Source organism: Echinops telfairi, unplaced genomic scaffold (genome assembly GCF_000313985.2).
Source record: "Echinops telfairi isolate 266 unplaced genomic scaffold, ASM31398v2 ScPeMD7_53;HRSCAF=182, whole genome shotgun sequence".
Classification (NCBI taxonomy): Eukaryota; Metazoa; Chordata; class Mammalia; order Afrosoricida; family Tenrecidae; genus Echinops; species Echinops telfairi.
The window spans coordinates 6,402,242-6,416,489 of NW_022103951.1; the positions used below are offsets into that span (position 1 = coordinate 6,402,242).

General features: G+C 39.2%; 1 protein-coding gene across 6 annotated transcripts in view; it reads right to left on the minus strand.

The window, feature by feature from the left end:
* Positions 1 to 14,248, minus strand: part of CNKSR2 (connector enhancer of kinase suppressor of Ras 2) — a 294,934-nt gene that overhangs the window by 34,465 nt on the left and 246,221 nt on the right. For all 6 annotated transcript variants that reach the window (XM_030885794.2, XM_030885793.2, XM_004709920.2 and 3 more), the window contains one exon: positions 12,080 to 12,626. In XM_030885794.2, coding sequence (XP_030741654.1) covers positions 12,080 to 12,626 — 547 coding nt within the window. The remainder of the gene's footprint in view (positions 1 to 12,079; positions 12,627 to 14,248) is intronic.

Genomic DNA, 14,248 nt, shown 5'->3' on the forward strand with positions numbered 1-14,248 from the left:
AGAGAGAGAGAGAGAGAGAGAGAGAGAAAATAATTGTATTTAGGCCAATAAATAAATTTGGGATGATATTTCCGCCTTGGTAAAATTAAAGCATTATATGAGCCAACAGTAAGTTAAAATAAATGCAATCATACTAACAAAAGTTGAGTGTTCTGATCACTGTGATCGTTCCAATGCACTTGGCATGGAGGCAGAAAAAGAAGCCATGATGACAGGTGAGTGTGGGTAGGATGATGAGTTATCTAGAACTCATGTCGGAGGAGTACATTAACAATGTTCATATGCATTTGCCTCAGAGGCGAGACTAGAAGAGCTTTGATAGATAACGCAGTTCCATTCTATAGTGTTGGATGTCCACAAAGTGCAAGGCACTAAGTTGAAGAGAGCCAGTGTTGAAAAAGCCGTCATGTTAAATTTTCCAGAGAATTCGGGAATTTTTTTCCTTCAACACTGAGTAATGGGCACTAAATTCACAAAACTAGTTATTCCATTTATAGGCAAATGCAGAAAGGAATGTTTTTCCTTTCAATCTAAAATCAGCCTCCCTAGAACTTCCACCTACTTAAGCCCTCTGGGGCTTCAAAAATGATCTTATCCATCTTCCACATGACAGCCTTTCAAATACATGCTCTGTAGTTTTCTAATTTGTAATTTCAAGACCTCTAAGTAGAAAAATAATAAAAAGTCAGCTTGGTATCAATGCAACAAGGAACTTCCGTATTAGAGCTGTCCAGTATGGAATACCCTGTCTTTGGAGCTAGAGAGCGTCGAGTCTCCAACATTATTCAAATAGAGGCTCAACAATAATGCTTTAAAAATAAAAAAGTTATTTCAATATTGGGTTAGAATGTAGACAACTTAAGCTTAAAATGCTTAAGTTCTGAAAAGCAACCAAGAAACCCAAATACAAGTCATATGACCCTATAGGGCAGAGTAAAACTGTCACTTTGAGTTTCCAAAGCTGTAAATCTTTATGGGAGCAGACAGTCTTATCTTCCTCCCGCGGACCAGTAGTGGACTGGGACCGCTGACCTTGGAGTTAGCAGCCCAATGAGTAACCGACTACACCATCAGGGCTTCTTCTAAGTTCTAAGGACCCAGTGAAAACACCAGTTGCCATCAAGTCGATTTCAACTTATGGAGAATCCATGTGCTGCAGAATAGAATTGCTCTCCATAGGGTTTCATGGCTGTGACCTTGCAGAAACAGATCGACAGACTCCTCTCCTGAGGCAGCTTTAGGTGGGCTTGAACACCCAGCCTTTAGTAGTCCAGTACTTATTTTGTGCTACCCAGAGACTCCTACTTCTGCCTGTTTACATACAGTAGGACACAAGCTATACACTCACTTCAATTAAAAAAAAAATCTATCCTCTTACACGAATCCTTTACCTTAACATAAAGCATTAGAAACAAGTTTTGTAGCATAAACAGAGAAACACCATAGTAAGACATGCCCCCCACCTCCCCGCCACAAGTGTAAGAAAGCATTCAAAGTTAAGGCTGGCTTTTAACTTAATTATCTGCAAAAATATTAAGCATTTGCACAGAATTATTTTTGGAATGGTAAACACCTTTCCTACTTCTAGTGCTAAGGCACAATCCTCTTTAATTAGGTTAATAAAAGGCCATCGTGAGTTTTAAAATCCAAGATGCTAAATCAAGAGAAGGATACCCAGAAACTATGTAAGGGATGAATAAGACAACACAGCACAAAGTGTGGGCGAGGCTTCCTGTCAGTACTTGCAGAAGGGCTGTATGAAAGCCAGACTGATTCCAAGCAGTCCTTCCTCTCTGTTTTTTTTTTTTTAATAGAAAATGGACATAAAACTCCTGTGGGGGCATTGTTAAAGAACAAGGAGAAAACAACAGAAATGCTAGAGCGAAAAGCTGTCAAACCTAATTTTAGGGATATGGAAGGTGCACGCTACTTTCTCTCACTAAGAATCTCAAGATAAATGACTGCTTTTAAAGTCCTTTTTATAAGTTACAGGAAAAGATTCTAAATTGGGGGAAGGGGCTAGTGGTGATGTGATGCCAACAACGTCAACAACATTTAAGGAGAAGAAAGTTGCGATGAAGAGAACCAATAGTTGTGGATGAAAATTTTTCAGGTCTTAAATGTGTAAATCTTAGGCATGAAGCCAATCTAGTCTATGGATGCTTTATCATAAGAGAAATGACACATGGAAAACATTAGCTTCAAAGTCATGGAAGATTCAGGATTTCAAGTGTAGAAAGAAAATAAAAAGCTCTGTTTAAAGATGTTAAGTTTCAAATTTCCCTGTTTAATTTTCTGAATTTGGCAGTCTAACATTTCCTGTGTTCTGCAACAGATTTTTCTCATAATCAAATTCCATAATGGTTTATATTATAAAATGAAGAAACATCCTCTCAATCACTAAAGAAGTATTAATCTGTGGTCAATGTAATACGATGTTCATTTCATCGATTTTTAAACATCTGATTGTGTTAACACAGCTGAGTAACCAGAATGCATTATTTCCCAGCCATAATGTTAAAGAATGAACCACATCAGAAATTCCTCTAAAAGTGATCTCATCTGATTCCAATCAGTCTCCTACATTTTGCATAAGTGATTCTCAGTACCTTAAAATGAAAATAAAGTAATTCTCTCAAAGAACCATTTTTATAAAATTATCAAGTGGTTATTGGGGAAAATTATTGACACAGATAAAACAGATGCTATGTACTTTGAATCATTTGCTCTGTTTCATGTTTTAAGAAAGATTTGTCTTATTTCTTAAAAATCATTTATAAATTTTCTTTGTAACTAGACTGAGGGATACACTAGGTTTACCCTCATAATCAATCAATTTAATTGGCAAGGCAAGAGACTACACCTGTAATCAATCCTCACCCCATCTTGCTAAGTAATTTATTTCCTCATCCATTAAAAAGCTCCGGAAATCCCCTTCCACATGCTGTGAGCCTTGTATTAGGAATATAATGTTAAAATTTTACCTGGTGCTAATCAGAAAAACACTTCTATTTAGGAAAAAAAAAACATACTGTTCCAAATTAATGAAGCGTAATTTCAGAAATCATGAAAACGTTTTTCTCATATTGCATTAAAATTGTTAAGCAATTACTGAAACCAAAAATTAAAATATTGTGGTTTAGCACATTCACTGTAGCTTACATGTCATTGTTCCTAGCCTGATCTGGCTGCTGCATACCTGCACATTTCATTTACATACATTTCCCCTGCTTTCCACATCTTTTCCGTGATAGATGCACTATGGATATAGGACCAAAAATGTAAGAAACAAACAATGCCCATTACATAGATGACTTGAAAGGAATACTTGGAATGAATTGGAATATAATGTTGATAAAGCAAACCACAAGTACAATATAAAGCCTTGGTCTATATTTTAACAAAAATCTAGAATAGTAAACTATTAGGTCATCAATGATTTTAAAATGTTTCAGAATCTGCTGCCCTGAAATGAACCCAGGAGTTGGATTACTTTCATTCTCATTTTCAGGTATTCTAATACTTCTGGAAAATAACTCAGAATGTAGATTTTATTAAAATATTTTGTAGTACAAACAAATCCTAGTTATATGAAGGAGTTTCCAAAAGCCCAGGGGGGGAAAAATTCCATTATCTTTTCATTCCATTTTCTATGAACCTTTTGAAGCGCCCTTGAATATGAAATTTTCATATGCCATTCCTGATACAAGAGATTTCTAGAAGTTCTCAAGTATGATGATAAAAAATTAAAAATTTTTATGGCCAAAAGTAATTTCTTTACTTAAAAATATAACAATGGTAACTTTTTCCATATTGAGTGATATGGTTCTAGGAACTAAAAGAAAATTTTCAATGTGCAATGCACTGAATTATTAAGAGCTAATATTTGGGCTGCGGAGTCTTGGTGGTACTGTGGGTGAGGCACCGAACTGCTAACCACAGGGTATTTGTGGAGAGTATATGCAAGTGTTCATGGGTTGCCATCAGCATGTCTTGTTTCTTATATGTCTCCTTCTCCTATTTCTATAAATGTCAACAGGCATCGGTTCCTTTTTCTAGGGTCACAAATTCTGGGATTTGGGTTGGATTTTGAGGTGGTAGGTAAGTTACTTTATAAGACTACTGCTTATATTATAGACTAAGGTTACATTTTAAAAAATAGTGAAAAACAGTAACTCTAAATGACTCCAACCATCCCAACCTACCTACTTATGTTGAGTTATCAGAAGATACATGAGAAATTAGATTTAAACTAGAATTAATCGTTTAAAGCATAACTTTTGACAGTCAGTATCTCTGGAGAGTCAGAAATGAGACTTTGGGCCCTTCACTTTCCTCTGGCAATGGTAACCAAGGTAGAAGGACACTGACTTCAGGAGACCCACTGCCACTGTGTCCATTCCTGGGTAGGGTTTTGGACATTGTAAATCTTTACAGAAGCCAACAGTTTTATCTTTCTCCTGCGGAGGAGCTGGTGGGTTTGAATCACAGACCTTCCTGTTAGCAGCCCCAAACCTAACCCGCAGCACCACCAAAGCTTTTTGACCTTAGGATAGGTACGTATAAAAGACACTTGAGAACACCCCATTGAGCAACTGCCAATACACTGTTACTAATCTGAAGAAAGGCTGTCTGCTTTTCTGGCATGTGAAGAATAGTAACAAGTTATATTGTGGCTCAGTCAGGCAAATTGTAAATTATAATGTGTCTTTCTTATGCTGGTGAGGGACTGTCATCCTTTTTATTGTTACCTAAACATAACTTCTGCTGGTGTGACTCTGTAGCATCTAGAAATTATTCTTTTGCATTAAAATCTGGCTTCACTAATTATTAATGTTCCTGAGATTTTTGTTTTCTGGTTAGCTACTGGTTATTCACTAGAGTGCAAGTTTGACACTATTTACAAACCAGTTATGAGGCAGCTAGGTAATAGATGATTTGAAGGGAATCCAGCCAGTGATCTGCATTGGCAGTGATCAGAGTCATCCCCGCTGAAAAACCTGATTTCGGATCCAGTTTATGACAAGAACTAGTCCTTTTCCACGGCATGTCCTTGTGGCTGAAATGGGAGTCACTCAGGAGGAGACTGTTTTCAATGTTAGCGAAGGTAATTATAAATGAGCCACAATACAAAGAGCAGCAGCTCTCGTCCTTAACAGCTCAGCTCTGTGGTCCTCAGTATGCTGAACAGATGCAATGAAATAATATCCAAGAAGGAAGACTTTGCAATGCTTTCATGTGTTTTATGTCATACAACAATGAAGCAATAACTTTTGCTTTCACTATTATAAAATAGGGGGTTAGCAACATGAAGAGTTAGCTATTATTTGTTCATTCATTCATTTAATAGTATCTGACCTACTGTGAGCTACTGTTTTCAGCAGTGGGTGTACAAGGCGGGAATAAAATTCCTGCTCTTAAGCAGTTTGTATTCTGGTGAGTGGAGATGAAAGAAACCAGTGCGCAGCATGTAAAAGTATGCCCGCAGTGAAAAAGCTATGAGGAATAAAAAGGGGTTATATACCAGAGATGAGGCAGCTAACTGAAAGGTTGGAGACTGGAGTCCACCCAGAGGTGTCTTGGAAGAAAGGCCTGGTGATCCAACTTCTGAAAAGCGAGCCACTGAAAACCCTGTGGAGCAGAGGGTTCTATTGACATATATGGTGTCCCCGTGAGTTGGAATTGGTACCGGGGGATGAATGGGAGCAGGGAGGGACATTTGAGGCAGGCTGGGTTGTCAGTGAAGGGCCATGAGGGGGGAAATGTTTGCAGGAAAACCCTAATGGCAAGATCTACAAGTACGCATTTCAGTAAATCTGTCTGAGGTTATTGCTTTAGAATTCATGGTTTCTTTTGAGCTCCCAAAGGCCCAAAGTAAAAAAGAGTAATCGTGAGTAATAAGAATGTGCAATGAGAGACATTTCTATTTTAGCTTTTGGCACATGGCTAATATATTACATGGAGACACACAAAATTGCCGATTTTCATTGTTTTGCCCTATACAAACAGTAGCTTGTATGGCTCAGCTCATAGCTGGAACTGAACAAAAATAGGTCAGTAGTCAAGTAAACACTAGTTAGTGGGGGATTCCAGGTCTAACCCACTATTTAAGGAACCTTGGCAGCACAAAGTTTAAGCACTGCACAACTAACAGAAAAGCCAGCTGTTTAAACCTATGAGTTACTCCACTGGAGAAAAGGCTTGGTGGCCTGCTACCATAAAGACTGGATGGAGCCTAAGGAAACACTGGTGACAGTTTCACTCTGTTACATGGTCACTGTGAGCTGGAATCCACTCAAGGGAAAATAGCTATTTACTAAGTATTGTAATTGCCTTCCTTTCCTAAATTCAAATTTGAATAAAATTGATGAGGTATAATATCGTTAATTGGCAGGCTTATAACACGTCAGATATGGTTACCAAGTGCTTTCTGGCATTGATTAATTGAATCCTCACACAAACAAAAGAGATACATCCCATCCGAGCCCCTTCCATCAAGTGGATTTTGACCCATTTTGATTCTACCTAGGATTTCTGATGCTATAAATGTTTATGGGAGCAGATAGCCTCATCTTTCTCCCAAGGAGTGATTGGTGGGTTTGAACTGCCAACACTTGCCTGACACCACCATCAGGGCCTCTTTCAAAAGATGTATACTGTTATGGATACTGTTATCATATGATTTAATGATGAACTGAGCTCTAGAGGGCTTAAATAAATTGATCAGTCATAAGTTGCAAGCGCTTAAGCCATACTTTTAATGGGGGAATCTCTCCAAAGACTGCACTCTTAGCTAGGATCACTTATTAGTTATAGTAAAACATGCTTGTTCATTTTAATAGCTATGATAATGGCACAAGACTTGCCATATTTGGAGGGTTGCATAATATGCACCTCCCGTTTTCTAGATTTAACATTGCTATGGTGCCCAGGCTTTATTGATGTGTGCTGATCGGAGGTAAAGGCATACACATCTGAAGAGAGTGAGCCCCTGTTGGAACACAGTCTCTGAAGACAGAGCACCTTGAACACAGTGGAAGAGCTGCTCGGAAGAAAGTAATGACGAGCACTTTGATAATTCCTTCAGGAGCTTCAACGCTAACCCAACTCTCTTTTATTCACACTTACTCCATTTCCTTCACCTGTTATTCATGGTCATGTGATCATGCAACCTGGGCCAAGGGAATGTGGGGGGTTATCTGCTGGAGGAATCCAGGGGGAGTGTTCCTTGAATTTACACAAAGGACGAAAGAGAGCCTGGCTTTAGGCTCCATGGATGCTGTCTTAAGGGAAAATGATGACTGGAGCTGTTGCTTGAGGCTTGAGATCAAGGACAAAAGCCTTTGACCATTACAGGAAAAAAGTAATTGAGATTGTAGATTCACTAAATTGATCCCAGAACACCTCCACCTCCAGTCTTCCTGTAAGTTAATACCTTTTCTTTATTATTTGAGCAGGGAAAAAAACCAAAACACCAACCAACCAACCCAAGAAGGTGTGATAAAACTCAATCTATGACTAGTATCAGAATTATAGCTGGATTCTATATTTAATATTCTGAATTTTATGTCTCCCTAACATTCCTTCTTCAAAATTATACAGGGTATTGGGAGATCAAATACCTCTAAAGATGTTCCCGTATACTTTCATTATATGTACTTCTTACATAACCAGCCAGGGATTTTGCCTCAAACATCTATCTGACTTGATTGCATGTCTTTTTATTCATATTACTTATGGTTTTCTCTATCTATTCCTTTTAGACCTGAATTACATTTTCATATTGTTACTGATTATGCTCCTCTAATTTCTTTGTGTCTGTGCCTCATTTGCCTCGACAACAAACATCGCCGTGAAAAGTGCTATAGTGTTCTCGGTTTTCACCATGTTCCTTGTTTCGCTTTCAGCATGATTTCATGTTCTGGGAATATCTTCCCCATGTACATACATCTCATAGCTGCATGTCCTGTAGAATAATATTCCTGACTTTTAGAAAATCATCAGGGAATTTCTCTAGGTCATTTAAAATGATTTAAGATGAATGCATCTTCTGTGTGGTATCAGTCGTCGGTAGCTAGTTTCTCTGGTTAGATAATTTAGGATTGTCACATGAGCTGCATATTCTGGACAGCTTCTCAGCTATCAGTGGTGTGCAAACAATGCTAGATATTTTAAAAAGCGACTTTACAATTAGTTTTGGCCATCACCAAAACAACGAAAAAGAGCAGATTATAACTCCATGGCGTAAATGAAAGTACCAAGAATGCATGACTAGAAAACAGTACCTCTAAAACTGCCGGAAGGAAGTCATCAGGATTAAGGGATGATTCTTTTGAAACCCTCGTCTAAATTGCCTTGTATGGCAAAGGAAAGAGAGAGATTGAAACAGACATCGAGATGCATTATCTAAAGCAATATTTTAGTGTGATGGCAGATGCTTTCTAGATGAAATATGCTTTTCTACTTCATCCCACACTTACGATCTACGTTCTTTGAAATCTGCATAAACTGACATAATTTATCATTTAATTTAACTGAGGTATTATAAGCTTCAAAATTGCTAATTGGGATGATAGGAAATTGCTTGTCTTCTCACAAATGCCAATGAAGTAGGTCAGGATAATTAATATGCAAGCTGACTTTTCAGCCAAAGGAAAACAAGACAGGTCTCATCTGTGTACTTTTAGTCACATCATTTTAGAATAAAACGAGTTCAGCCTGGGAAAAATTGCAGTATAACTCAGTTAAACAATTGTCTTTCAAAAGAAGACAAAAGGTAGTTCAACTATGAATTTAGAGATCGCAATCTGTCTTATAGAAAGCTACATTTATATTTCATAGGCAGGGTCAAATTCCACATGTACAAAGAAATGGAAAAACATCTAGGTCAAGACTTGAGGAACACCTTGCTTCTTTGCTTTCTTTGGAAGCTCTAAAGCACTATACAACACACATTCCATGAAGGTAGGGACTAATATAAATTTTAAGAAAGAAATTTAGTTGATGACATAATTCTTTATCTCTAAGATAGAAGACTGGCGCTGTGTTCATGTGTTCTTCCATTACTTCTGCCTATCCCCTGCCTACTGCCTCATAGTTTTAATTTCTTGGCAAACTGAGAGTGAGCCAGAGGTCTGTACTTGCATAGTACAAATTCCCGTTAGTGGGTCAAACCAACTGCTGACTTGGGAAGGACTTTGAGTTTCGCAAACATGAACTGCCTGCTTGACCATGCAGCCGCAGAGTGTTCCGTGGCAGGTGGCATGTACCTAAGTCTGAGGCCCCTTTCCTGGTATAACTTATGTTCAGTTTACAGAACACTTGGATTGGCTAAGCAGCCTGCACTATTGACTTTCAATGGCCAATCCAAGGCAATCATGAACATGCCATCTCTTACCTAAAACTTAAGGATTCTTTTGAAAACACCAATTTTGAGGCTGTTTCCCAAACGAACTGTTCATCAAATTGCTACTCCTAAATATTAAAAATAGCAATGCAGAAACACCATCACGAGAAAAGTGAACATACAGTCCATTAAATAAGAAGCATTTTTCTGGGCAAGCCTGAAAGGCCCTGCTCTGCTGAGAATAGCCTGAAGTACACTGAGACATGCAGCCAGATTAATGGACAGATACCCAGAGGATAACGGGGCCTGAAAGATGGTGCACCACCCCCCACAGGGAGGGAAGTAGATATGACTGGAATAGGATGACCTGCCCCATGTTATTTACTCATTAGGACACAATGTGCAATAACAAATGGACTGGCTTCATCAAGATTATTCCGCTAAGAGAGAGCTCACTGGGGGTGGGGGGAGGGGAAGGAAAATATTAAATGACTGCCCACTTAATTCATTTGGGAACCTTAAGGGGAAAAAAACAAGTTGAGCATGCATCTCTATGGCTAAAAATAAGTCTACTCTGAAGAAGAACAGAAAAGGTCAAGAGATGCTATAGGGAAGAAAAAAACCTGTTATCCAAAGCTATCTAATTAGAGATGCCCAATGCAGCACTAAAAGATGAGAAGGAAGGTCAGCATGGGTGCAATGTTTTCTTTCCCATTCTAGGAAACCCTCTCTCCTTTTTCGCCCTCCCTTCCCCAACGACTAGGAGGAAACTAGCCTCTTTTTAAAAATGCCATCTCCCGTGACTTGTAAGGGTAGGAATGATGACATGCTCACTGACCAAAATTCTCTATTTTGGAAGGCTGTGCCTAATTTTTGACAAGGGACTTAGTGGATTTTGGATTTCGGTGCCCAATTTTAACACAATTGACTTAAAAATGGATGAGATGAAGTATTTTCTCCAATGTTTGTAGAATAAAGAAACCTCACATGTTCAGATACAGCTGTTGCATAGCACCAGGACGACAGTGGAAATGAAGTCTGTAACTCATCTTTAGGTAAAACTTAGCAAATCATGAATTAATCTTGGTGTAAGTATAATAGTAAACATGCATTATCATGCTTGCCAGAACCCCTAAAGAAACCTAATGTGTCTTATCTATCTATCTTTCTTTCTTTTTCATAAGCCTCTTATATCATCTCAACTGAATGTGAATTTTGGGAAGGGCTGGCAGGTAATGGATGGTAATTTCCTTGCCTGTAGCAAATGGTATACCGTTTATAGCACTCCACATGGAGATTACAGCTGAATCACAAGGGGGCTTTAACAAGCTCATGGAAAAGTTCCATTATCTTTCGATTCCATTTAGCCATGATTTTTGTGGGTGTGTAATTTGTACTTCACATGGAAACTATTAAATTGAGTTTGATTATAAGCAACTCTTATATTTTGCTGGTGAAAGATATGGTTTAGTTCACATTAAATAGTGCAATAAGGAGTTATGCCATAAGAGGAAACCTAATATATCTGCCCAATCATCTCCAAAGGGATCCCTATTTTCAATGAGCCCTGGTTGCTATCAACATGTGACTTCTGACCTGTTGGTAACCCTGTGAGCTTGGAATTGTTTTTCCTGTTGGGGTAAACTTCTATTAACACGTCCTGTCATCAAAGTCCCATGTGCTTGCCAAATCGGTTGAAGGATACAGACAGCCTGTATCCTTAAAAGAAAAGTAAAGCCTAAGGCCTTAGGGAACCTAACCAGTAAATGTGGTTTCATCAACCTTGGTTCACGTCAGCTGACCCAGAGTTCATTTTGAATAAAGGGAGGCACACTGTTTTATACTCTTTCTTTTTTTTTAATTTTAAATTTTTTGTTTTGTTTTATACTATTTCACCTATACCTTTCCCCCCATTTTTTATTCAGGATTGGTAGCCAAAACTAGATTTTATTTCTACACTAAAATAACTACATTATACCTTTCCCCTTCAACTAGCCTGGGCTTTTTTGCTGGCGTATCACATTAGTTATCAACAGATGCTTGGTATGGCATGTTGGATAAAGAACTTAATCACCAGTAAGCATTCTTACTGCTAACAATGCAGAGGATAATGTAACTGACTCTTGTCTCTTAAGAATTGATTCGTGAAAAGTGGCTTTTGCAATCAACATACATACCAAGAGAGTAGATATAATGCTTCTGGCAAGTTGGTTTCCAGAAACAAGTTGAGCGCTTTGGAGTTTACTGGAATGCTATGTGGAATTTCTTGTTGGGAAAACTGTCTTCTGAAGTTTGCCTTTAAATCTGCTGACCCATTGAAAATGGAAGGCAAGCATGTTGTGCCTTCATTTACTTACTCAGCCAAAGCTTCTCGGACACTCTGCTATGAGCAATTATGGTTTCACTTAGATTCTGGGATCAACCACTGTGGGCCAAAGGAATGATGCATGCAAGGGAGAAGAAAGTGGCTAAGAGAAGTTAGGAGAAGAAATTAATACCACTCACCTTACAAAGTGAATGGGTAGTTGGAGGAAAGAATGACTTGCTCTAGCTGTGGGTGTCCTGGGTTATAAGCTTGGTTACTCATCATTTTTTCTACAAGTAACTGAAGTTCTTATGTAGCAAGACCATTATTTTAAGAAAAAAAGAAGCAAAATTCCATTTTCTTAAAATAAGTTCACAAAGGTGCACACTTTCTGTATACAGGCTAAGAATCTCCGTAAACATACTTACTTTTTTCTCCTATGTTTTCCCCTGCTGCCTCCCCTTCCTCCTCCTCCTCCTCATCCTCTTCCTCCACCTCTGTTGGTTGCACATCATCCTGTGGATCACAGGCACTAAGGGACGCGTTCAGACAGCAGTGGTTGAACCCACTATCTCGAGGCAGAGTGAAACTTCGAGGCTTGCCCCCGTTTCCATTTAACACTTGCATCCTCTCGCTCTCAGCTAAGGGATATGGCCCATAGTGATCCTGCAGGTGACACTTTTGAGTTGGAAGGGTGGACTGCCGCCTGTGCTCGGGAGAGAGAGCCGCCGAGTCAGAGAAGACAGAATCCTCCAGGGGCAGAGTCTGAAGATAGTGTAATCCTGAGCTTGTCAGTGGCGTCTCAATTAAGTCCTGCCAGGAGCGGCGCTGGCTGGCTGTCTTGCGTATGGGGGACACAGCACTGCTCCCAGTCACTTCCTGGCGAAACTCCTCATGGGAAGATTGAGACTGAGAGGTCTCTGTGGAGGAAAGCCGGCTGTGTTTTGCTTCCACATAAGGACTGGCACAACTCATCTGTGGAGAGGATGGCAAGAGCCTCAGATCAGTCACCTCAGAAATGAATGACCACTTCTAGACACAGGCACCCCTCACCTCAGCCACCAAGAATAATAGGGTTGGTTGTCACCTGATGATATTCAAGTAGCAGATTCATATTTAGTAAAACTAATGACTATCCAAGTTTTCAAGTAGCTCAAAAAGTAGGCTCGCGCTTCTATTTCAAAAGACTGAGGCCTGGAGATATTGAAATGTAGCTACAGTGGGCTCTCAGGACAACGATCTAACACACGAGCACAAGCTTTCCCAACAATAAAAGTTTAAGAGAATGTTGGTGCTTCAAAAATATTCACCAATGGAAAAACTCTGCTTTAAAATTTTCTATACATTTGAAATCCTGAAGATGGTTCCTTAAATTTGCACCTCCAGATTTTATGTAGCTCGGGATGAGAGCAAAGAGAGAATCATTTGAATATGAAAATGAAATGCTTATAAACAAACAAGAACCCTTCTTCATAGAAAAGCTGTCTTATACTCTTGTCAATTCTCAGGCACTTTCAAGCGTGGTAAAAAATAAATGGAGTTCTAACACATGCTACAATATGGATAGGCCTCGAAGACATTATGCTGAGCGAAATAAGTCAGTCACAAAAGGACAAAGAATATCTTATCTCACTCATAACAAATACCTAGAGAGGCAAGACTACAGAGATAAAGTTTATTAGAGATTACTGATGATGGGTGGGAGGGAGAGGGGGAAAGAGGGACTCAATGCTGGGGAAAGAGGGACTCAATGCTGAGGGGACACTATCCTTCTATTAAGGGCAATGGCATTTTTTAAAGGATAGTAGTGACATAACAATATGATGGATGTCATTGATATCACTGAATTGTAGCTTTGCAAAATGCTGAAATGGCAAACGGTTTGTTGCATATATATTTATCACAATGGAGGAAAAAATGTAGGTACGTTAATATCATACCTTGATGGGGATTAGCATTTGCCTCAAGCATAGACACTAAGCCAAACTAAACGTATTGCTGGACCAGTTGAATTCTGAGTCAGAGAGAATCTATAGGGCAGGGTACAACTGCCTCACAAGGTTTCCAAGGCTGTAAATCTTTATGGAAGCAGCCAGTCACATCTTCCTCCTACAGAGAGGATCTGGTGGGTTTGAACTGCCAACCTTTGGGTTAGCCACTGAGCACTTTAATTACTGCACCACCAGGGTTCCTTGAGCAGAGACACCACACGGTACATAAAGACTAAAGAAAAGCAAAATATTTTTATCCCTGGAATTTTAAAATTTGGGGATATCTGTTAGAGTACCAAGACCAGTTGAGAAAAAGGATTTGGCTTCAAGTGTACCCTGCAAAATACTTGCAGTTTCTCCTCTGGCAACAAGCCTTAGTCCAGTTCTGGGGGCCAGCAGACTAGCCCGGTCCCTGTGTGGGAGGAGGTGGAACCAGGTTGATTCAATATTATCATCACAGATGGAGAAGGTATGTGGCCTGTCCTATGAGCAGTGGGTTGCCTTCCTATAGGTCTAAACTACTGTAAAGGCTTTTTGAGATTCATAAGTTTATAGGGCTGGTTAGTGAAGCTGCAGTATTCCATACTTCTGCTTCCATAAATATTT